Source organism: Crassostrea angulata, chromosome 4 (genome assembly GCF_025612915.1).
Source record: "Crassostrea angulata isolate pt1a10 chromosome 4, ASM2561291v2, whole genome shotgun sequence".
NCBI classification, from domain to species: domain Eukaryota; kingdom Metazoa; phylum Mollusca; class Bivalvia; order Ostreida; family Ostreidae; genus Magallana; species Magallana angulata.
In genome coordinates this window covers 23853439-23879182 of record NC_069114.1, presented here as the reverse complement: position 1 = coordinate 23879182, position 25744 = coordinate 23853439, and the positions used below count along the sequence as shown (strand labels likewise).

At 33.4% G+C, this 25744-nt stretch overlaps 1 protein-coding gene across 3 annotated transcripts in view; it reads right to left on the bottom strand.

The window, feature by feature from the left end:
* Positions 1 to 7550: 7550 nt before the first annotated feature.
* Positions 7551 to 25744, bottom strand: part of LOC128181545 (misshapen-like kinase 1) — a 73032-nt gene continuing 54838 nt past the window's right edge. For all 3 annotated transcript variants that reach the window (XM_052849983.1, XM_052849985.1, XM_052849984.1), the window contains 12 exons: positions 15848 to 15941; positions 15614 to 15741; positions 13817 to 14060; positions 13539 to 13604; positions 13067 to 13212; positions 12884 to 12947; positions 12579 to 12679; positions 12264 to 12413; positions 10330 to 10408; positions 10131 to 10211; positions 9786 to 9925; positions 7551 to 9527 (listed from right to left, as the gene is read on the bottom strand). In XM_052849983.1, the coding sequence (XP_052705943.1) occupies positions 9444 to 9527; positions 9786 to 9925; positions 10131 to 10211; positions 10330 to 10408; positions 12264 to 12413; positions 12579 to 12679; positions 12884 to 12947; positions 13067 to 13212; positions 13539 to 13604; positions 13817 to 14060; positions 15614 to 15741; positions 15848 to 15941 (1377 nt within the window). In that variant the 3' untranslated portion in view covers positions 7551 to 9443. The remainder of the gene's footprint in view (positions 9528 to 9785; positions 9926 to 10130; positions 10212 to 10329; positions 10409 to 12263; positions 12414 to 12578; positions 12680 to 12883; positions 12948 to 13066; positions 13213 to 13538; positions 13605 to 13816; positions 14061 to 15613; positions 15742 to 15847; positions 15942 to 25744) is intronic.

Sequence of the window (25744 nt, the reverse complement as noted above, 5' to 3'; positions counted from 1 at the left end):
ATATATATATATATATATATATATATATATATTTTTTTTTTTAAGGAATGAATTCAAAATTTATTTGTTTTATACGATATAAAATGGTTTGGGGCAGTTTACGCTTTATAAACCGCGAAGCGGTTTATAAAAAAGCGTAAACTGTTACAAACCATTTTATATCGTATAAAACTAATAAATTTTGAATTCATTGCTTATAATTTAATTTTTTTATTCTTCATTGTATATATAAACGGTCATTACCTTTAAAATGACGTAAAATTGTACAAAATTCAAACGTAACGTCAGGCGTATTGATACATTTTAGACGTTAGTCTTACTATGACGTAGGCAACATTCTTTATACGATATAAAATAATTTTTTAGCCAATCAGAAAGCGCGTTACAACCAGAATTAAATTATATATATATAAACACAAAAATAAGTCCAATGCTCAAACAACTTTTATCTATAGCACTTTCGCCCTACCGGGCTCTTCAGTAGATTTAACGAGGCCGAGTACAGAACGAGTACGCACGCTTTCGCGCAGCGTTTCATTTGTATTGTGACGTCATCTTTTTGCTTTGTTGACGCCATGGCGTGATAGTTTCAACTGCAGATATTCAGCGAAATTGGTTGAAAATATTTCGTTAATTGATGTGTAAAATTGATATTATATTGTGGAATGAACATAAATGTCTCGAAGTATAAGCTATATTTGGGCTCGGGTCGAAAACGTGAAGAGGGTTCAGCAAGCCTAACCCTCTGTCACGTTTTCTTAACACGCCTAAAAATCGCTTAATCCATTTATTTCAAGACATTAACAATGTATTTTATATTAATGACCCTTAATATGTGATGTTATATATTTATTTATTACTTAAATATGTCGTAATGTTTTAATAACACAATAAAGATCACCATTTCCGTCTTTGTCAAATAAAAAATAGCCATTATCTGACAAACTTGGAAATTGGGCGTACAAAAAATAACTTTGATAAGACCCCTGGAACAAACCAGGAGGTAAAAGGTTTTTTTTATTTGACAATTTGATGCCTTTTAGCAATAACTTTAATATGTAGAACAAAAAAAGAAATCCCTAGGGCAGAAGTTTAAAAAAAGTGCAAATTTGGTACATTTCAAGCAAAATCCCATAGGGTCCTATGTTAAAAATTAACAAACTTTGAGATGACCCCTTAAACAAACGGTGTGGTAAATGTCTTATTTTTTTAACTTAAAATAATAATTATATCACTAGAAATTTTTGTAAAAAATTTCATTAAAAAATCTAGGGCAGAAAAAATTAGACCCGGCCTCGTTAAAAATAAAGTAAACAAGACCATTATGACGTCAATCTCGTGACGTTAGGTAGGCAACGTTTTGTATAACGTTGCCTACCTAACGTCACGAGATTGACGTCATAATGTTCTTGTTTACTTTGTTTTTTAAAAATCTACTGAAGAGCCCGGTAGGGCGAAAGCGCTATAGATAAAAGTTGTTTGAGCATTGGACTTATTTTTTGTGTTTATTCATCCCCGGTACCAAGAAAAAGGATTTATTGAATATATATATATACACACACACACACACACACACACACACACACACACACACACACATCTGTGTGTGTGTGTAGCTCATGCAGAACAAGTTTTAAAAAAGTGCAAATTTGGTACATTTCAAGCAAAATCCCATAGGGTCCTATGTTAAAAATTAACAAACTTTGAGATGACCCCTTAAACAAACGGTGTGGTAAATGTCTTATTTTTTTAACTTAAAATAATAATTATATCACTAGAAATTTTTGTAAAAAATTTCATTAAAAAATCTAGGGCAGAAAAAATTAGACCCGGCCTCGTTAAAAACAAAGTAAACAAGACCATTATGACGTCAATCTCGTGACGTTAGGTAGGCAACGTTTTGTATAACGTTGCCTACCTAACGTCACGAGATTGACGTCATAATGTTCTTGTTTACTTTGTTTTTTAAAAATCTACTGAAGAGCCCGGTAGGGCGAAAGCGCTATAGATAAAAGTTGTTTGAGCATTGGACTTATTTTTTTGTTTATTCATCCCCGGTACCAAGAAAAAGGATTTATTGAATATATATATATATACACACACACACACATCTGTGTGTGTGTGTAGCTCATGCAGAACAAAGTTGATTCCACTTTTATCACATTAAACACATTACTATTTAACTTTGATTATACTCTGTCCCAAGATATTTTGGATTCACGTTTGGCTTAATTAATTGATATTTATAAATACCTCAGGATCCAAACGATGTTCATTCAAAAGTATGAAAAATTTCCAAGATTTGTCAGTCAAAACGCCCCTGTTAGCTTATCAGGTTTCAATACAATGCTAAAAAATGTGATGTCTACGGAAATTTTGCATTGCAGCAAGCCCGGATGATAACGTTGAAATATTGCGCGATGTATTCCGAGTGTATTCCGAATGGAGAAAAGATGTAAACATTCCCTATTATAAATCTCCGTAAGGAATCTTTTTTCGTTCCTGTGAATTTTTCTGAGTGAAAGATGATAATGTGTCAATGAAATTATCTTGGAAAATATCCCTTTCAACTATTTCAATTGCACTTCTTTCACAGGTAAGTGTATTTTTATTAAAAATCGTCCAAAAGTGAATCCAAAATATCTTGGGACAGAGTATAGTCCAGAATATTTACTTTGCTCCAATAGATATTGGAATTCATTCATCTAGGTCTGGTCTCTCTGTTACATCAACTTACATGTAATTCAAATGTTGACAAAAAATATGTCTGCAATGTACTATGATTCAAGTAAAACCGTTTATTTCAAAGATGACATGTAATTAAGAGGCTTCAAATATTCAGAATATAATCCCCCTTTCTCTTGCTTTCTTGCGTAATGGTGATGTTTTATCGAGGTTTTTTTTTTTTGCCGAGCGTTATAATGCATATAATAATTTACTGCTGTTGTCCGAGGTAGCTGCATGCAACTAGTTCACTGCATAAAGTGTTTTAGTTTTATGCCGATCTAAGGAACAATTTCAAGGTACATTGTATGGCGGGCCACCTTTATCGCATAGCCCCCTAACTCCGTCACTACCCCAACTCCGTCACTTTCGGGAAACTCCTCGCCGTTTAAAATCAAGTGCGGTTATGACGTAATTTTTTGAATGTCAAAAAAATTCAATCAAATGTCAACAATTTAAAACGGTTAAATCTAAGAATGTGTTCAAACATAACAAAATTACACCTTGTTCCTTTTATGCAACAATAATTACGTGAAATCAGCTAACACTTTTTCACGGGTGTACTAAAATAACGATATTTCTGACATGCGGGCCCATTCGTATGGAGGGTAATCGTGTTCAAAAATCCAGATATGTAAACTTGTAAATCCAAATATGCAATCGTGTTGATGTGTGAGCCTGAGTATGAATATGTGTAATTCTGATCGTGTAACCTATAAAACTCGGGCATAAACACGTGTAAAATTTGACTCCGTTCCTTCGCATAATGCACATTTTGCAACTTTATTGTTTACATTAGTTAATTAAACCTTCAAAGTTGCACACTTTTAATCCGTAGTTTCTACATTTGTAACTCCAGGTTCGGCAATAGCACATCTGACATGATACAAATTGACAAATGTAAAGTCTACAAGTTTGTCGAATTTTGACATGACCTTATATGGCAACTGCCTCGCTGCGGGAAAGGCATGCCGTAACCGCCGGAATGAACGAAAAATAAACATAATATTCAGGTAAACTGTTGCAATAAGCTTTTAATGAACGACACCTTTTCTATCGAAAACACCGGTATTTTTTTTTGAGAAAAAAAATTGAGGTATGATTGAAGCTAGACCAAACAGGAAGAGGTTCATGTAGAAAAAAAAATCGATGCCGATGTGACGATTGCACCCGTATAGATATACTGTAGTACTACAGTAAATCTCATCGTACATGTATTATAAAAGGAAATGCCTAATATCTTATTTCTTAAAAAAAAATCGACATGTAATTTAAACTGGAATATAAGTAAATGCGTACTCTTTTCTAGAAATGAGACGGATCAAGAAATTTCCTAAGGGGGTAAATATATTTTGAGCGGCATGGGGTTCAAAGACCGCCGTGAGGTCCCATGTAACTCCATTGCTTCTGAATTTTAAGAATTTTGAGAGAGAATTTTTAACCGGGTTTCCGATTATTGAAATAGTAAAAATTGCAAGCGGACGAGTGGCTGTCAAAAAGGTACCCTTATTGTACCGATAACTCCTCGAACAGTTTTCAAGATCTAGATAGGAAGTTGTTCTTTTGCAGATCATTTATACATATATATCAGAGGTATGCAAATTGCTAGGATTTTGATTTCTGATAATTTATGAAAAAATATCAGCCGTTGAACTTAGTCATTTTTGGGGCAAAAACATTGCATATAGAGTACCCCATTTTTACTCTTGTTATTTTTCTGAATAAGTTAGAATAAACGACCTGCAAGGATTTGGTAATTTTTTGCGGAAAAATTTATGTTACTTTACATGTATTTATACTTTTTGTTGTTGTGTAAGTGAAAGAATAATAATAACACAATCTTCAATAATAATATAAAACTAGCGCGTATTTTTGTGCGCCGTAAATTGAAGTTTTACTATAGGAGGCACTGTAGCTCCCAGATCGTCCATCTGTATTTTTAGACAGGAAGCTACAGACCTGCAGCTAGTTCACAAGTGGCTGTAAAGCTGTATTATAATAGCTCTCCAGAAATTGTTTATCAACCAACTTCACAAAGTGAGTCTGTATTGAACCGACATTCAGGACGTCATACTAATATCCCGTAATAATTGCTTGAAATGATTTTAAAGAAATGTCAATTTTTACCTGTATGATATGCTTTTTCCCTATATATTGCCGACAATGCAAAGCAACATTTCTTGAAATAATATTAATACATATTTTAATTTCACGACAGTTAACCTTATCTTTAGAATTTTTATTCATTTTTTTAAAGAGGGTGTCGCTTATTATGTCTAATATTAATTACAATCTCAAAACCAATGTCTTTAAATAGTTTGTTTTTCTTATCGATAACTTTGCAACTCAGCTGGCCGACCCCGTGTAATTTTTCGCGGGGGTGTGGGGGGAAGGAGGTCTTGTCACAACTTTGTGGTAGCGATAAGGATGCATTTGGAGATATTTTCTTAATTCAGCCGAGGTCTATACTTTAACAATTTGTTGCATGTACTCTAATAACAGTGGCGTCGGAAGCAAATTGAAAGGGGGTGGGGCTTAATTAATCATAAAAAATATTGACAAGAATTCCCATATTCATGAAAATTCTAATCCGTGGGGGAGGGTATATCAATAACTCAAATTTAACTGCCCAATTCCCCCCCCCCCCCCCCCCAAATCATGAAATTCCTAATCCGTGGTGGTTGGGGGGGGGGGGTGCTAGTATACCTACTATGACTCTAATTTTCAATATCACTATTAATATTTCATTCTTTTCAAGGTCTTTTAAGGAACAATTTTGTTTGTTGCGAGGGAAAAGTAGGAGGGGGGTGAATTCTCCCTGTTGCTATGTTCCTAATGGTTAGGTCTAACTTGGCAAAAAAGTGGGGGGGGGGGGGGGGCTAAGTCCCTCCCCCCTCCCCCGTTTATATATCTTTATACACGTGTATTCAAACAAAGTCATTAAATGTAATTTTTTTCAGTTCTAAGAAGATATCTGAAGCCGATCGAATTCTTTACTCGCATCTTTTATACATTCTCTTGATAAAATGTACACCAATCTCATGATTTAATTTTCCGAAAAATAATACTCTATGAAATGTTGTTATCCAGAGATAATATGATTATAGGCCTACCTAATATTTTTTTTTTTATTCCGTCCCTATTCCGGCGATTACGGCATGCCTTTACCTGCAGCTAGCCTTTTTCTATCAGTGACGTCACTGTTTCCATATAAGGTCATGTCAAAATTCGACAAACTTGTAGACTTTACATTTGTCAATTTGTATCATGTCAGATGTGCTGTTGCCGAGCCTGAAGTTACAAATGCAGAAACTACGGATTGAAAGTGTGCAAAGTTGAAGGTTTAATTAACTAATGTAAACAATAAGGTTGCAAAATGTGCATCATGCGAAGGAACTGAGTCAAATCTTACACGTGTTTATGCCCGAGTTTTAAAGGTTACACGATCAGAATTACACATATTCATACTCAGGCTCACACATCAACACGATTGCATATTCGGATTTACAAGTTTACATGTCTGGATTTTTGAACACGATTACCCTCCATACATTCGATGATTTACGGTGTTCAGTCATTTTAAGAGAGGTCAAGATGAAACATTTCACATGTAATTTATTTTTTATTAAGGTTAATAATACATTTTTTTCAGTCCGCAATAGCATTCATGCACTACACCTGATGATCATGCCGTAATTTTTGCCTTATACAGGGTTACAGATATATATACGGTATGTCGGTATTTAGAATATGCAACATTTATTAAAAATGTAATAAATAAATAATGTAATCATCAATATATTCATTATTGATAGGATATTTTTGAAATATGTAAGGACAGAAACCAAACGGCTTCCATACATTCTGAAAAAGTCATTGTGATTGTTGTTACAAGGACCCATTTTTTAATTCTGGCGATCATTTCACTTTGATGAAATTAAATACAATTTAAATTGTACACACCGATTTTACTTATTTTAATTTGGCCTATATACAAGTTGAGTTTAAACTAAATTGTTAATATGTCTTCATTCCCTGGCGTATCATAGATCATGTACATGTAGGTGACGGAGTTAGGTTCATAAGTTATGATAGCACGTGTGATAAACGTCGTATTCAGAGGGCTTATTTGAATAATAATAAAAATATTTTTGTAAATAATTTTATAAATTATAACGTTTCAGATTATATCTAGTGGTTGCAAATAATAAAAACCGCAAAAAATAAATTGCAGAGAAACGTGGAATGTTTTCTACTTATGGTGACGGAGTTTGGGTACTCGGGGATGATGATGCACGTGAAGTCGTTACGATTGTAGTACACATAAAAGATATTTAATGAGACAAAGATGGTTTGTTGTTTCAGTGTATATCACTGCTCCGATTGTTGCATACGTCCCTAGACACTGGTGTACAACAATTAAAAACTTTAACACCCTTCATTGTGGCCCCACCCTAACCCCGGGGGCCATGATTTTCACAACTTTAAATCTATACTACCTGAGAATGCTTCCACACAAGTTTCAGCTTTCCTGGCTGATTAGTTTCTGAGAAAAAGATTGAAATTTTAACATTGCTGTTCATTACTTATATTTACGTTTCGAAAGGGTAAACCGTTCAGAATTATTGAAATAACCGAGTTTCTAATGTTTACAATAAGAAAATCGCGCGCGGTAATTATTGTGAAGCCATGAAAAAGTTCACAGAGAATTGAACGTTTCCGCTATTCTACAGGTCATATAAGGAAGCATAATTGCAAACGTAAATATTTCACATTACATCATCTGAATTCTATAGACGATGATGATATAAACGAGAGGAAAACACTTGGTATTGCAGATGCATTTATTGTTCAGTATCAAAATTGCACTTTTGTTTCTAAGCTTGACAAATGATTACACTCTCTCCACGAGACTCAGTATAATACTGTTCACTCTCCAACTGAAAACGACGAAAACATAAAATGGCTAACACAAGATACACAATTGGTGCCGTTGCTAGGCAACTGTCATTGGCAAAATAAATGATAAATAATATTACAGTTACTGGTATACAATTCGAAGATTGATTGATGGTGATGTTTGTTTCAGATATATTTACCAAAATACTTTAAATGAATATGCTTCTATAACAGAATTTAATAAAAAACGATTTTTTGTTTAACTTGGTGGTATAATTTCTTTTTTGTTGGTCTAAAACACTTTGATATGGTCTTTAGACACCTTATTTGACAAACGTACTTTGATAACAATGAAAAATCAAGAACAACAAATTTGGATTTCATAAATGAACTTCACCATTGCATTTCAAAACAGAGAAAGAAAATTTTACAAACGAAAAAGAAAATAAATATTGCCACATTTCCAAACAAATTACATTTTTATATAACACATGATTATTGTTCAACAGGTAGGAAGTACAACACACCTGTACAGCTCACCTGTATAATCCAACTGTACAGCGGAGTAACCTGTCAACTTACACAAACTATTATCACAGAATGGAAGTGATTTTTATATCATTAAAAGTTAAAAATAGGTATTCTTTCGTGACATTTTACATCAGCCACAATTAAAAATCAGACAATGACTAGAATGAGGTGTTCCTTACTTAAAACTACACATAAAAGACTAATCGTCTACATCTTAAGGCAAGAGTGTGTATTTCTACTCCACAATTTGTAAGTCTTTGTCTCGGGGCACTGTTACAATAAATGGGCCAAATCTTTGACCATTTGGGTTCACTCATTTTGTTCATATTAACTTTTACAGACCAAGATACTAAACATATTACTGTTTTTCACCTTGTCTTTTTTTTTATTAGTTTAATTAGTATGAATTATATTACACCTATTTCACCTATTATTTTCCTGATATACCCTCCCTAAAAAACCCTCATAAATAATGGCATACTGGAAATTAACAATGGATATTTTTAAAATAAGGCTTACACATCAGTATCAGTTACTGAGAGAAAAAAAGTGTGGATGAGGTTATGTCCCTTTGCTCTTGCCCAGGTGGTTTTAGGTTATCCATCTACACATACTGTGGAATCATTCAATTTCGTGGTGGCTCAATTTTCGTGGAATTCATGGGTACCTCTCATCCCCAAATTTACATCCTCCACGAATTAATAAATTAGTGTTATAAAACCATATGTCCTTATGTTTGTATAAAAGAATACACGAAAGTATGTCCCTGTAAAAGTTAACCAATCCAAGAAAATTGGCCCCCACGAATTATAATGATTTCACAATACAGGGGTTTACACGGTGACAAATAACTTAGCACTTTTTTGAGTATTCTGTATTGTATCATGTAAATGACATACATTCCAATATATAAAAGTGTTAACATGAGAGGGCAGGAAAACGTCATCTTCTTTGATTGTGGAATGAAGAGATAAACTCATTGCATTTTGAAAAGAAAATATTCAATGTACAGTTTATATAGCTGCACATTTCAGATCTATGCAAAATTTCTGACATCTTAAAATCCATAGACTCATTTCTACAGCTCATTATAGTGAATTTTGCCATGGTTAGAGCTCAGTTGGTGACAATTGCCATGGTACAGCTCAAGAAAGGGGCATTTTTTTTGCCATGATAACAACTCATATAGGTAGAATGTTGCAAGGTTATCCATAGCTGTAGTCTTACTGGTGTATTTCTTCACAAAATACCCTGAGAAATTAAAATATCTCCATGGCAGTTAGTATTCTTCACCAATTGGCTAATCCTGGTTTGTTGAGAGTCATAAAGTAAATCTGGCAGCTCGACCCTGACCGCATCGACGAGAAAAAGACCTGAAAATGACAAAATGATGAATACATATATCATACACAATTAAATATCTCTTTACATAAAATAATAGGGAATAACAACCCCCCCCCCCCCCCCAGCTGTTGATTTATAAATCGGTTCAAGGGTATAAACAAAAGGATTTCCCCAAAAGCACAGTCTTGACAACCAAGGCAACTGTTTGTATGGAACCCTGTGATTTGTTCCAATTCTGTGTGAATCCTCATTCAAGAAGATATACTGTTCATGGATCAAACGCTTACTTTGTCATTTCTCTCGCAGAGGAACTTGAGTTTCTGTGCTTTTTTGTGCATGAACACTCCATCCAAGTGCCCGGTTTCTGCAGCACGGATCTCAATAGCTTTGTTTCCCCAGCCCATTATCTGTCCAGTGCTTATGTATGCTGAAAAAACCATCCAAATCTTACAGCTTTATCACATGGCAAATTCAAATGTGACATATGTTTGTATCATTAAAATACTACAAGTATATATCTAACAATATTACACCAGAAGGACTTTAGAACAAATTGATCAACACAAATAATTCCAAAAACCTATAATATTCTCCAAATAAAGACTCCAAGCTTTAATTCAAGTGACACATACCCACAGATGTCGGCATTTCTCCCCACTGTAGAACAACATTCTTGGTGACACGACCACTGGAGTTTACGTAAACTCCCTCATCTACAACAGATTGACAAAAGTTTATTACTTACAGTCTAAAACATGACAGACAGAAAAAGAAAGGGACAGAAATTTGACCGAACAGACTCACTAAAAGTAAGCATACAGATGTACTTACTATCATAGCAGCAAAGGAGCTCCATTCCATTGGTGTCTGGTAATATGACAATGGTATGTGGCAAGATGGTGCCTTGCGTCTAAAACAAGATCAAAGAGTTACTGGTAAACATATTGACACAATACTAAAGCTACCTGTAAATTTCAACTCAGCACTATCAATCTCTCTGTGTAATAATTTATGTTTTCAAATCAAATCAGTGTTCTTTTTCTGAAACTACGGGTACAAATTCTAATTTCCACTTCTTATATTTATGTGGCTTTTTTTAATATATAAAAATTACATATTGCAAAATGCTAAAAAATACAAGGAGTAATGCACAAACTGCAAAGATCATGACTTAACGCAATATCATTAAAGTCTACAATTAAGCTGAAATATACTACTTTAATCATACACATATTTACTGGCTATGAGGACGACTTTTATTTGTTCCCCCAACACAGCAACTTTTATACATAAATAGTTGCATTCGACGGGAACAGTACACTTGCTATCATTCAAATTGCCGGTAAATAGGTATTTTATTATACTAAAGAAAATTTTCTTTGTCAGCAATGCAGATTTTCTTTATGGCCAACAAATTAGAGTTATCAGACTTTGAATTTTACGTACCAACTCTGATTACACCAGAGGTGTTCAAAGTTTAAAAACGAGAGAAATCGAATGCTGCAATGACAATTTACGACAGACAGACAGCTCGGAAACTATTTCACATTTAGATACAACAGCATGTTTATTCATTGTAATTTTACATTATCTAATCCATGATTAGAGCTCTTTGAGTAATATTCTAGTGAAATTAGCTAATCAAAAACTAAATAAAACACTGCTATTCTGTTTTTTGCATAATTTGAGTGAAATTTGATATGCATAATAACTACCGGTATGTGATATGTTAGATTTCCAGGAATCTCTAAAAGTGAAGGAAATCTGTTGAGAGATCAAAATTTAATTTCAATATAGGTTTTCTGGAAATGAGAGAAAAAACCCCAAGGATAAATGGAACACACAGGAAATCTGAGATCAGGAAACAAGAAATATACAGCTATCTGATAAGCAGACCGTGATTTCCTAACACTCCATTAATTCACGGTACTAACACTTCCCACTCAAAAAATTACTCAGTTATTTCACATTAAATTAGGATGCTAGACATCATTGTTTTTAAAATAAAATCTGCCTTATTACTGCTTATTTGATTTAGGGAAATTTAATCATTTGAAGGGGATTCAGAGGACAATAAGTATGTTGACATTATGCCGAAAAGGGCATACCTCCCTAAATAAGTTATCAATCGAAATATCCTGCAGAAATGCATGCTCATACATTCAAACTTTTTAGTTTAAAATTGGCAAAATTCCCCCAAAATAAAAGAATTGTAATTTCTTGAACATATGCACATCTTAAAGATTATGTCTGTGTAAATTCGATAGTTCCATGGAATTTTAATTAGTGGTTTTAGAGGAGTTGCCCAAACAAACAGTTTGACTGTTTCCTTAGTATATTTATTAATGAACAAACTTGTTAAGTTGCTATGACTGGGTAAAAAACACTGTACCCTCAGCAACTTATAGCCTCGGTATATGAGGGTTTATATACAATGCTTTCAGTTCTTTGATTGAATATAAAGAACAGGTGCAAATAAATAAAAATGCTAATGGTCTTACAAGGAAGAACACTAGTTAACATGTAACAAGAAAGTGTCAATTCCGATTTACTACTTGGCAATATTTCTGCTACAGAAGGCTTCATAAACTGGTTTTAATACATCCAATCCCACATTCAAATCTGTATACCAACTCAAGATGTACAAGGTACACAATTAACATGTATTTGCAACTCCAATAAACTTCTAAGTTATTGGATGACACAAATAAAAAACCCTTTTGTACAATTACTCATTTATCAAAATAATGGCCCTTTGTACTTACATGGGTAGGAATGTAAAGGTCATAGGCCAACATTTCATCTACATCAATACCATGGAAACCATGACGGGAACCATACAGAACCTTCAGCCTTTGACCTTCTTCCACTGTTAGGTCAACTATCAGTGGTTTGTGGACTAGATCGGTGAAAGACTGAAGAAAAATGTTAAACAATTAATAATTTAATCTAACTAAACTGATTACATATTTGACAGGATACAAAGCATTTGAAGATTCCTCAAATTGTCCAAAAGGAAAAAAGATAAAATCTTTTGAGCTGCTCGATATGCGATAGAAATTTTTAAAATGGTGACCTACCTTGAAGGCCATAAACTTATGGTAGGGTTTCGGGGCCCATGCATATATCTCTATGCTCTCCTGTAGGGCTATGACAAGGAACTTTATCTTTTCATATTTCACTGAAATATCAGAGTGTTTTAATCAAGGTCACATTCTGGTTTTCTTCATTTGAAACTATTAAATTTTTCTTAACATTTTGGTCTAATGAGGTAGAAATATAAAAATATAATAGTATAGTTTTTACAAATTTGAAAAAAAAATTTGAATTCTTTTCTTGCATTTAGCTCACATCTTTCTTCCAGAATGAATATGATTTTAATTACCTATTTTGAAGTGAACACAGCCCTCCAGCTCTCCCACATTTACCCAGCCATTTCTTCTATCATTCTGGAAAAAAAGAACAAGTACTGCAAAATATCACAGTTGAATGGAGACATTGAAAAGGTAAACCTCCAAACCCTTATTAAGAGGAGCTTGTGATGTGCTGGAACAGAGAAATCCCTCACCTGGTCCTTCTTAAAGATTTTGTTGTTCAGCCATGACAAATAGTAGACTCGGATTTTGTTTTTCTTGCCGGAGATTGTGACCAAGATGTTCTGTCCCTCTAGAACCTCCATCTGTTGAAATCTCCGGCGTGAGATCAATGTGTAAACTACGGCAAAAATTGTCAAGGTTACATAAACATGCAAAGTTAAAACAATGTAAAATCATTAATTACAATTTGTAAATGGTTTGCTGCTTCTGTAATCTGGTTTTTAAGACTTTATTTTGTCCTCCGAATAAATTTTAGCATGAACTGATTATCAAAATTATGACAAACTTCATAACTCAGACAACTTGCATATCCACCTGTTCATTGTAATACAAAAATGAACTGTATTTAATAAACATGTGAAGTTCTGACAATGACAAAATTTATAATTTTTTCAGAAATGCATCTAATTTACTAAACTTGGATCAAGTCTATTTGAGACCAACCTTTTCCTTGTCCACTTCTGTCTAAAAGCATTAAGCCATTCTCTGTTCCAATGAGTAAATTGACTCCTTGAAAAAATGCATTATATCATTATTAGGTACTCTTTTCCATTAATATACATTTCTTAGAACCACCATTTCATAATGTTGACATTTTGAGTGAAATTGAGCACAATCTTTAAGTTTTCTTTCAAAATTTTCATTAAATTTAATTATTCCATCTTCATCTTCTAAATATCAAAATCTTTCACAACTACTATTTGTGTCATTTGTGTATATACCCCATAATGCAGCACATAAAATGTCTGAAGAGAACTTTTTTTTGTATTTGCGGATTTCTGGAGTGTCGCTCAAAGCCTCCAACATTGGTTGGGAAGGTGCTACATTGACGTTGATCTGGGAACCGCGCCTAGATGACTGTGATGTGAGTGTGGAACCTTCAGAGGCTCCAAACCCAAAGGCAGAGAAAGACTTGGGGTGGTGTCTCAATACTCCTCCCTCTGAGCTACTAACTGCCTGCCGATACTAAAAATACAACATGTTTCCAATATGAAAAAAGCAGCACACCATTATTCATTAATAACTCAGTGATTAAAGAGATAATGAAGAATTTATGAAACCATCAAAGGCTAGCGCTTTTAACTAAATATTAAAATTTATCAAAGATTAAAGATGTGTTACAGTTTAACTGTATCAATTTTTACTTTCTCTTTCTATTTTTCTTCTAATATAAACTCTAATTACTTTAATGATATTGTTTTCATTAAAGTCATAAACACTAACTCTTTACACCTGATTACTACGATATACAACTAACTTTATAACTGAAAGGGCTTAAAATTCAAATCCCTCGTTTATAAATAAAAAATGCAAATTATCTTCTTAGCTTAAATTAGTACAGAGTGATGTCTTGGGGGTATTTGTCCTTGCAAAGATCAAAAGTCTTTGTTGAAAATGTATCAACAAAAGATATAGATTTCTATCCTTTATCATATTAAAATCATATCATATAATAAGTATCATGTTATAGTTCACAACGTGACAATGATTTTGTGAACTCTGCTGTCTGGACTCATTAGCCATAATTCACTAAACCTCAGAAATGGGAACAGAAACAACTCATGAGATATTAAAACAACAATAAAATGAAGTCATTCTTAGTTTTAGAAAGAAAACAACAACCCTGAAAACGGACAGAAAAGGCCCTCAATGATGACTTTCATATAAATTTGTCTTAATGCTAGATTAAAAAAAATATTGGGAAAAACCATCATTAACAACAAAGTCAGTATAAAACCTGTAATAATAATTAAAGTTGGACGAGAGTATAAATTCTTCAAACGAATATGTACTGTAAATTAATATTGAATTAAACTTGAACCATTAACCTCTAAAGTATTACTTATGAAGTACACCAGTCCCAGTCGAGTCTTAAAAAAAAAAATTCAATTAAAAAATCAGACACACAGTGATATGCTGTCAAATTTTTATAGGTGTCTTCATCTTTCAAAAGTAAACAAATTTTAAAAAGGTTTGGTGTAAACTACTTTTGATGCGAGACACTAGTACTAGCTACTAATTACAATCATGAATTGATGTAGTGTGTTATGTCAATGTAGGAGGTGAGTATTTGTCATGTTCGCCTGTCGTACCTTCTTGAATAGGAGCCCTAACACAGAACTACTTCCTGTACCACTGAAAGACGCATCATATCAATGACAGTCTTCCTCTATTCTCTTGTTTAAAACAAGCGTTTTTTAAAAACTCAACACTGACACTCTTCTGTTTTTTAAGAGTTAAGATTTCTATGTGGCTCTAACTCTTCACTTAACACAGAAAACCTCCTAAAATGAAAGCTAGCATCATGTCAATCCATTCAAAACAAAAAATATGCTTATACTGTCTAGCATTCTGTCTTCATAAACAAGAGGTTGAGACCACTGAAAAAAGGAGATCCCTGAGGGTTGGGAGACTTCGGATCGATGGAGTTGAGGCCTAGGGTTGGGAAACATTAAGATGAAGGTGGTCTTTGATTAACGTCAGCAAGTGACTTACATCAGCAAAATTAGATTTCTTACTTCATCTGAAGTGGTCTTGTCCTGTGGTCTTTGGGGGGTGAGGGCTGAGCGTGATTGAGGTGGGGTGTGTGGGGGAAGGAGATCAGGCAAGACTCCACTGCTGGCACTGTGTCTAGCTGATGGCAACCCTTGAAAATAAACAAGACAAATGATTAGAGCGGGAAAAAAAGACACACAGATTGACAAAGAAAGAAACATTCGTAAGAGAGACAGAGTTGATCATTCAATACTCACCACTAGGATGTCCAGAGGAGCCAATAGGATTGGAGTTAGCTTTTCCCACTTTAGCTCTTTGGGCCTTTTCACTTAAGACATTCTCCGATTTATTCTAAACAAGAAAGCAATTATTATAAAATGGAGAATGAAATTGACATGCTATATGCTTTGCAATACTCTTCATGACTTTATACCTGTATTTAAATTTTTCATTCTGTCAAAAAATTGTTAGGGTGGTATGGGACACTTCCATGTTGTGACGTATTGTTTATCGAAATAAACAATAAAACCAAGTGCAATTATATTGTTAGTTTCTTTCCCAATATTAACAGCGTAGCGCAGTGGGTTAGAGGGTTTGCTAGGAATCTGTAAGTCATGAGTTCGAATCCCGCTGGATGTTTTACATTTTTTCCTCTCCATGTGTTTTTTAAAAGCTATTTTTCAGTTAAATATAGTAAAAATTGAAAATTCTAAACCGGTGAAAGTATTTCAATTATAATGTTCTATAATCCACATTAATATTGACAGATATCCCATACCACGTACCTTAAAATATATTTCTGTTTTTGCGCATGAACTTTCATTGTCAGTCAAGGCACATGTTTAAAAATCAATGAAAACTATTTATTATCGGTACTCAATTACTATTATGTTAAGGTGACCCACTAAACCTTATAATATTTCCTCAAATCAGCTCAAAATTACTTGATTATGATAGATAGCATGATGGATAAGAAGTATATAAGTAAAACAGGTAAAAAGGATGACCAAATTACCTAGCATATTGCAGGTGTAATGAGAAGAAACACATGTTCTGCTAAAAACCAAGACCAGACACTTGCTGCCACCCCTCACTAGCAACCAAAGACCAAATTTTCACAAGTCAGACAGAGAGACACATACAGTTAGACTGAAACACCATCTTAATTGTACTTTATTTCACAAAATTCTTATCTCAAATAACTGGATATTAACTAATTCTGGTACAAACATCCAGTTATGTTTATGTAACCCGAGCGATTAGGTTAGGGAGAAATTGTTATACAAAAAAACAAACAAACTCCTATTTTAATTCGTTTTATTTTACTAAAATACTGCAATTTGTAGAAAATTAAAATGTTTAGACCACAATATGGACTATATACCCAATATATCAGATACTCAATGGGATTGTCAGGAAAGATCAGTGACTATTAAAGAGGTAGCCTACATGTACTAGCATGAATACTCACTGTATTTGTATTAATGCAAATGGATAAAAATCATCTGTTTGAAAATTTTGTTTGTTTTAATTTTATTGCCCTCCCTCATATAGGTTTGGTATTTTGAAGTGACATTAAACACTGTCGTGTATCCGCGCCGGTAGTGACGTGTTTGGATAAAGTGAAAATGGTGGTTCCGTTTGCTTCTTCATAAGTTTTCGTTTTATTTAAGTCTTACATTGTCTACTTTTACATGAAAAAGATCGTCAGATCTATTTAAAAGTGTATAAAATCTTTAAAGTTCTACGAAGTTTATGTTAAGATTATGTAAATATGCAGTTTATGTCCATTAATTGTGAACAACGGAACAGGTTTGGATGACCTTGTTTTTCAAAATAGGAACGGTTTGGATACGTATCTGATACGGTGTGGATGTAATTAATATGTGAGTGTAAACAGTTCGTTTTGTTATCCCCTCGCGAAGGGGATATAGCATCGCTACTGTGCGATATACATGCCCTCACTCAATATTATGGATATCGTCATCCGATAGACATATGAAGTCACATTGTTTAAAAAAATAAACATACACGTTAAAGACTTGTGCATTTAAGCCAACAAAACTTAATATACCGTAATTTGAATTTCAATTTTACACCGCTTCAAATAACTTGCAATTTGCGTATAAAAATTGCATACAGAGCGCTTTACAGATATGTTAAGTCTGTTGTATAATCATTCCATCGATATTAATTTCGAAAGATTCAGCCTTACCAAAATCTTTACCGACACAAAAAACGTGTGTTTACGACAGTTTCAATTGTTATGCTTCTATAACGTTGTCGGCTTTAAACGTGAAAACGTCAAAAAATCAAAAGAGATCAGTCAAATACAGAATTATGTACCGACTTTAAAAAGTTTAATGTCTGTAAAATCATCTAATGATACACATATTTTTTTTTCTCTTTTAAAATTGAAACGATATAATATATAGATACAATGCACAGAACAAACCGTGATAACGTGGATATTTTTAATTATTGGTATCCTGATATGGGTTTCATGAAAATGAAAAAATAATTCACTTTTGATACAGAGTATTTAACTTACCGAACATCATACTTGTCTATTTTTTTAAATTAAAAATTGACACTTTCCCAAACAACTTTTTGGTTTTGCAACAGCAAACTGCGCTTTGGCAAATTTTTAACTATGAAATTTTTATCATTTTACTTTCATGTTAAATACTAACGCGGGTTTTGTACTTTTTCTGCGGTAACGCCACCTTCGTTTCCCGCACGAGTGACCAAAACTTCTTGATATACATAGATACTGTCATACATCTTTATCGTTTTGATTTTCTGGTGAGAATCATGATTGAATAAATGTACATATAAAATGGCGATGTTTACTTAGGTCTCGTCATCACTTGAATTTTTTGGACAAACTATATCTAACAAAAGAGTAAATATATGACTTGGCAGACATCTATGGACTTTGTATTATATCACTGGGAGTGAAATAGTTGTAGAACTTTCTTTGTCTAGCGATGTTCAGGCTTGGTATTGAATGTAAACGAGGCTCACTTTCATAATATTATTACCAAGCACGTTCTCCGATCAACTTACTTCACGATTATAAATATCATTTCAGAATAACTAAAAAACACATCATATACATGAAGTCGCTTGCAATAAAAGTAGTAGATAGTTATCTGTTAAGGTGTTTATATGATGTATTGCTTTTCAGGTTAAAAGTGAAAAACTTTTTTTTTTTTAACATTTAATTGTGTTCCTCATGTTTCAACTCATATTTTCTTTATAATTCAAAATTAAAGAAAGAATTCTTTTGAACTATTAGTTAAAAAAAACTTGATATAACTATATTTACATTTTTCAGTGGTTTTTTTTTATGTGATAACACTAAGTATCAATTTGTTCATATTCAGTCCAATAAATTCAAATGACGTTTGCTTATTCAAATATTTAAAAGTACAATTGCTATGAATTAAATTAATATAAGTAATAAGGAATCATTCTGTCGATATTGTGAGGTGTAATTTCGTTTCGAGCTTTATTGGATTTGATCACGCCCCGACCAAAATAATCAACTCATGATATTCGATCAAAGAATGATTCCTTATTCGTTAAATAATAAATTTCTGATCAATTATATACTAAATATACCATTTTATCAGAGGAAAAAAAACATGCTTGCCTAAAGAAATGAACTTAGTAATCCAGTTTTCATTCCCTTTGAACATGTGGAAGTATTTTGGTTTCATCACGTTTATAAAAATGTCGGACAGGAAAGAAAAATACATCTTCTGTATATTAAGTTCTTTTCACCTGACTTTAAATACATCTTTTGCATGCTGTGTAATTGAATGACCCACTATTTTTTAAAAAGATGTATCTTCGGTTGCACACCGATAAAATGCAAACTGCTCCCTTTATGTCTAAAATATCAAAAATGCTATAACTTTAAATTATTCAAACCGTACCATTTGCACAATTTATATTTTAGCATCCAAACCGGAATAATTTATTTATCCAATCCGTACTACTTCTTTAGCAGGTGCATGAAGTTATTGGTATTTTTATACATATTAATGTATTAAAAAAACATCGGTTTGATTTTATTTGGTTAATGTAATGTTTTAAATTAATTTTGGCTGCTTCAGATTTTTAGTATGTGTTATATTATCTACGTAATCTAGAAATAGTTCTTGGTTTTAGCGTTAAAATGACACGTTATCGATTGATTTTTCTACAAATAAGTCGTTTTTATTAACAATGAACTAAAATAACGCACACTCTTTTCAACTGCAACACCTTCAGAAAAATATGAACGACTATTACGATATTTTAATTAGTATTTACCTCGTTGTCGATAGAGAAAAGGACACAACACTTATTGTTTTTGCAATGGATACGCCATTTTCACGTTATCCAAACATGTCACTACCGGCGCGGATACACGACAGTGATTAAACATAGAATTATTAAAGTTTGGGCGGCCTAAAATATGGCAAAGTATAGTTTTTTATAAAGGAAAATTTTTTGTCTTAATTAAGTGGTGTAGAGCTTATAGAATGAAAAGTAAATTAAGTTAAACATGTTTTTTGTTGTCATCAAATTTTTTTTTTCAGCTTCTCTGATGTGCAGGATGAGGTGCATTCTATGAAAAAGCCTGATGGTTTCAATAGTTGACCTTCCTCTTTTGATTTATAAAAAATTGATTGGAATACATGTACAACGATTTTTATCTCAATTTCTTGTGTGCTTATTTCAATAAATCCTGAAAATTAATATCCATTGCTTTAAAAAGAGAGCATGTTCTGAATGTCCAGTGGCTTATATAGACCAAAAATGTCCATGATAGTCCAAAACTAGCGCATTTTTGTGTGTGTCGTTAATTGCAGTTTTTGGGGGTTTTTTTTACTATGGGAGGTGCTGTAGCTCCCAGGTCATCCATCCAAATTTTTTCAGACCAGAAGCCACTGACCTGCTACTATTTAATGTGTTATTTTCCCTTGCAATTTCACTGTGCAAAGTCAACCCAAAAGTCATACCCTAAGTTTTGTGTTTTACTTCTGATTCTCATTAGGAGCCTACATATTCCATACCAGTTTAACAGGAGACATTCCTCTAACTAATGATTATCAGTGAGAACCATTTCATGAAATTCATAAAAACTTACCAGTCTTCAAATACAGCAATTCTCAATTTACAAAAATATTGAATGTATTTTACCCAAAGCTGTCCTTTGCTACATAAGGGGAGGCATATTGCTAGGAGTTGACTACATCAAAAAAATTGCAAGTAAAATTATCATTCTAATTATGTCTCTGTATTGTTAGAAATTAGACCAACATTTAAAACCAAACTTTTCAACATTGAGCCCAATTAGTGCCAAGGACTACTAAAATTAGCTCTAGGTATATCCTCAAAGAATTCTTGATCTCTGGTACCAAAATCATGTCTTCAATAAAGGCTAACAATTGATTAATTGATTCAAGGCAAAATGCATATAAATTACATAGATTGGAATCTTTGTTTAAGAATTCCATTAAAAGAGTCAAGTTAATTATGTTTTATCATTCCGACCAGAACAACATCAGGCCAAACAGGAACCATATTTATTCCAATCAGAAACTGCAGTTTCACAGAAGGAAAAATACCATAAATCAGTTACTTATTATATATGGTAATTGTTGGACATGTTTCGTGGGTGATTTAATATGTACAAGTTAAGGGTTTAGCCCAGATCTTATTGATTTCTATTGACTTTTGTGACAAAGGGATACAGATAAGGTGTCCATTTTACAGATAAGTAGGATCTCACTGACAGTTAACCATTAATCTATTCATGTTTTATCAACCTCTGCTGTAGGTTTGGATGTTTGAAAATTATCAAATATATCACTTTCTATTAACTATCCAAGCTTTTTAATTGGCATAACCATAAAACAATTATCGGCTGACAATTTGCATACTTGGAAATTCATCTGGTTTGCAAAGGAATGAAGAAAAAGAGTGTTAAGGTAGAAGCACACTGTTGGCCAGTAGTGCCTCTATTAAATCAAGAGTCCTGGTGAGTCATAATGATGAAGACTAGCCTCCATTATTGAAAATTATATTTGACTGTTTTTTAGAATTTGAAGAAAGTTGTTGCTCTCTTTTTTGATAATTAAGCCATGTATTGAACTGCATATATGTGCAATGGATTATAAATACTGGAAAAAATTAGAGGATCGAAAAAGACAGACATTTCAAGCTTCAGACACTTTAATTGAAAGTGAGATCACCTTTAAGTAATTATCACACTACAGAGTCATCCCTTTCAATTTGACTAAATTCTACACTCAGTCATTTACAGGAAGCAGTAATCTCTTTTGATGGAGGCTACTTCAAAGTTCAAATACCCTTCTGCCTTATAAACCAAAGCCAGCAGTGAAATCAGAAACATAACAGTAATGCTAACACTATTTAATCTAATCCACTTGCAAGGCATTCTAGAAAAATAATTGCTTCAAAATGGCACATCCACAGCCAAAAAATCCAATATTTTTCAAACAGGACAATCATCTGTGTCCTAATTAAATAAATTTTGATGGTAATATTTTTTTTCTTAAAGCTCTAATGTCTGCTGAAATAAAAACAACAAGCCAACATTGTGTGCTTTTCCACATGCTGAGTTTGTATTTACAGGTGCATCATGTCTTTATCAAGCTCCCCACCTCCCTTGAATTGATAGGTGTGCCAATATCTATATTTCTGTAGTGCATATTCAAGAAGCACAAGCAATATGGCACCTGAGTTAAACCATTTTCAAGAAGACAATAAAAGATCAAGCATTACTGACTACCTGTGCACAAAGTAACAGTATGCAGGCTAGGTCACCAAAGTAAACAACATTGGTTTGAGAATGGGGTGGGTTAGAATGTTGTAGCTTTAAAATTCCTGTTCAATTTTGTGCTTATTTTTTAATCGAAGGGTCTCCAGCATTAAGTATTGAAATAAAATTAATTTCACAATGCAGTGTTTCTGATTTTACTACAGAAGCCTCTGTATCAATGTAATCACCCTGTCCACTGACAGTGACTTCAGCAGAATGTGTAAGCAGATCTGTATCCATATGTCAACACTTTTTACAGATGAATAATAGCGTACAACAGAAATCAATATGGCAAAAACATTGTCCTCTATCAGAAAGCACACTGTAGGCTTGCTGCGATTCTTACACTCCATTTCATTCGTCAACTGATCCAAGTCTCTATTCTAGTGTGTATTTTATAATTTATGAAGCAGTTGTGTAGCCTTATATTCTATGGCTGTCATTTACATATTTAGCAAGAGATCTACAATATTAATCTAGCTGTCGTCATTCCTGAAATAGATATTTAAATAGGATGTCATATTTTACAAAGAGATTTATTTATTTACAAGTATTTCAAAAGAAAGAAAAATCCTTCGATTTACTTATTTTAGTTTTCATACTGAAATTGTACAAGTCAAACTTTCTTCACCACTTTCAATCATTTTCGCTGAAAGGTAAAACTATAGACCTAAATCACTATTCTGAACACTCTCTAAATTTTGCATTCATAACAAAAGATCTCCACAGGACCTGTCTGAACATCCCACCTTTCCATCACTGGTTTGTTTCTGTTTTATTGGAGACAGCTGATCACTGTTAATCACCAGAGCCATTTCCTCCTGAGTAAATGACCCATCCAGGCAGGAATGTGTATAATGGTCCTCATTTGTGGTGCCCACTTTAATCAGCACCACCTGAACAAGGTAGGCTGGTTAACCCCCGTTTTAACTGAACCCAAGTTCGTGTTTTATGAATTAATGGTACCAGTGAGTCCCTGCCATTGGGGAATTTTTTTTTTTTTAGCAAATTCTAAATCTATTGATATATATTTTACATAATTTACAAAAATAACAAATAATTACAAAATTAGCGATTCTATTAACGTGGGAGCTTGTCAATGCACACATGCTTTATCTGACTGCCTACCTGCCTGAATAGAAATAATCTAAATGAATGAATGATGCTGTGTCCTTTATTGCAATATGTGTGTCAGAAATTAAGCCGTTATTTAGATTTTGGTTGTTCCCTTGGCTTGTTAGAAGAGATTGGGATATATATATAACCTATAGACCAAGATCTGTTGGCCTCTGAAAGAAAAGCACCATTTCCACTCAGTAGCTAAAAAAGTTGGCATCAATTCTTGAAGCATCAAATAACTGATTAATTTTTAATGCCAGATTCCACCTGTTGAGGTAATTCCAAGGTAACTTAGGTATAACAAAGATAGCAGTCATAAATACCCATAATGTTAAAGTGCCTGTCATCCAAAATGTTCAAGCGCCTGGAAAGAATTACAGTCATTAAAAATATGACAGAGAGTAGCTGCAGAACTCACAGTAGCTCAATAGCTAATTCAGACTGACAGACCAATAGAGCTACAGCCTTTAACATGCAAAAGCATGCAATTTTGTGACACACAAAAACTTGATCTAGTTTTACACTTACCCCTATAACTTATAAGTTTTATTTTGAAAATGCTTTTTAAAAAAGTCTGAGGGAAGTACAGAGATAAGTTCAGTTGTAAAATGACAACAGAATTTTGGTTTACAATTCATTCCACAGAATGTGTTTAGAAATTTGGACTAGCAGCAGTGTGCTGTATGTACAGACCTGAAGCTCTACTGTCTGTTAAAATCATATTTTCCCATAGAGCAACAGTTTCAGGAAACAAATTATTACCTGTAAATGAATGAATTACTTTGGTAATAGGGGTAGGCTATTTTTGTTCTAGTGCAGCTGTATGAGGTAAAATAAATCGAAGTTGCACAATAAGAGCAGTGAGTCTGGCATGGGGGAAATCTCAAGAAATATCTGAAATCGAAGGGCCATTTAAACGCCTTTTGTATCAAAGATGTCAACTATTTAGAGTGCTGCACGTTAAAAGCTTATTATTTGACAAAGATTGATCTTAAAATATATCATCTTTTTATTCCTCTGAACTCTAAAGTACTTAAAGTACTTTATGTTAGCCCAGCACACCTCCCTATAACACATTTAATTGGGTCAGGTACATCTCACAGGAATATACAGGCAAAAAAGTCTTTATAAGTATCAAAAGAGTATAAAGTTACACCATCATAAAATCTGCTTTCAACAACCTGGAATGTCTGCAATTTAAAATTGATAATCATATGGTGTTGGTTGTTTATGATCTTTATGGGCAACACAAATCTCTTTAAACTATTTCCTGTGTCACTTTAAGGGCTTTGTACGATTCTTAAGTGGGCAGGAACTCGAAAAACCTTGTATGAATGTGTATCTATATTTGTTTACAGCTCTTCTATTGGAGGCCTGAAAACTTGCATGTCATGCTACCTAAGTTCTGAAAGTCCAATATGTTGGGTGTTTAAATTAATACACTGTTCATGAAATATGTACTAAACAGGTAATATTACAGAAATTTACACCTATTTTGATACCACTATCACTACATAGCCAACTTTGAAATATCTTCTCTTCTGCACAATAAGCAATAATATGGAAATGAGATGACTGAACACCTTCAACCTTATCAAGTTAATCAGCTGAAGATTTAGGCTCATTGAGAGAATCAGATGTGAAAATCCATCACAGACAGGATTATCCCACAGCTAATGAGCATCAATACCTGTGTGGTGCCCCCACTCTAGACCACAACGCATAGACCTAAATGACTTCTACACCTGTAGGAAACAATTCTGTTATCCTCCCCTTCTCATTATCTACCAGCATTACACCTGGATATAAAATCAGACTTCCATCTCTTAACATGCGCAGTGCAAAACATGCAGAACAGACTTGAAAAAAATATCAACTGAAAGGGCCCTTCTATTCCTTGTTTCTTTCAATGTTGCTCATGCTTTTGAAAATACATTTAACTATTTTTGTGTTTTTCTCTATGTAAATTGCCTGCAAAAATAAACCTGGCAATTCTTATAATGCTAGTACCTGCAATTCCTTTGTCAAAAGTCTGACATGTGCAGTTCTAATTAAGTCTAGAGAACAGCATCCCATCATAAATCTATTTCACATGCAATAAAAAAGAATTGGTTGATGACAGATGAAATGAACGGTGGAGGAGGGGGAGGAGGCAGGCATTGAGATGTCTGTCAATGGGCATTCAGCCTGGTCA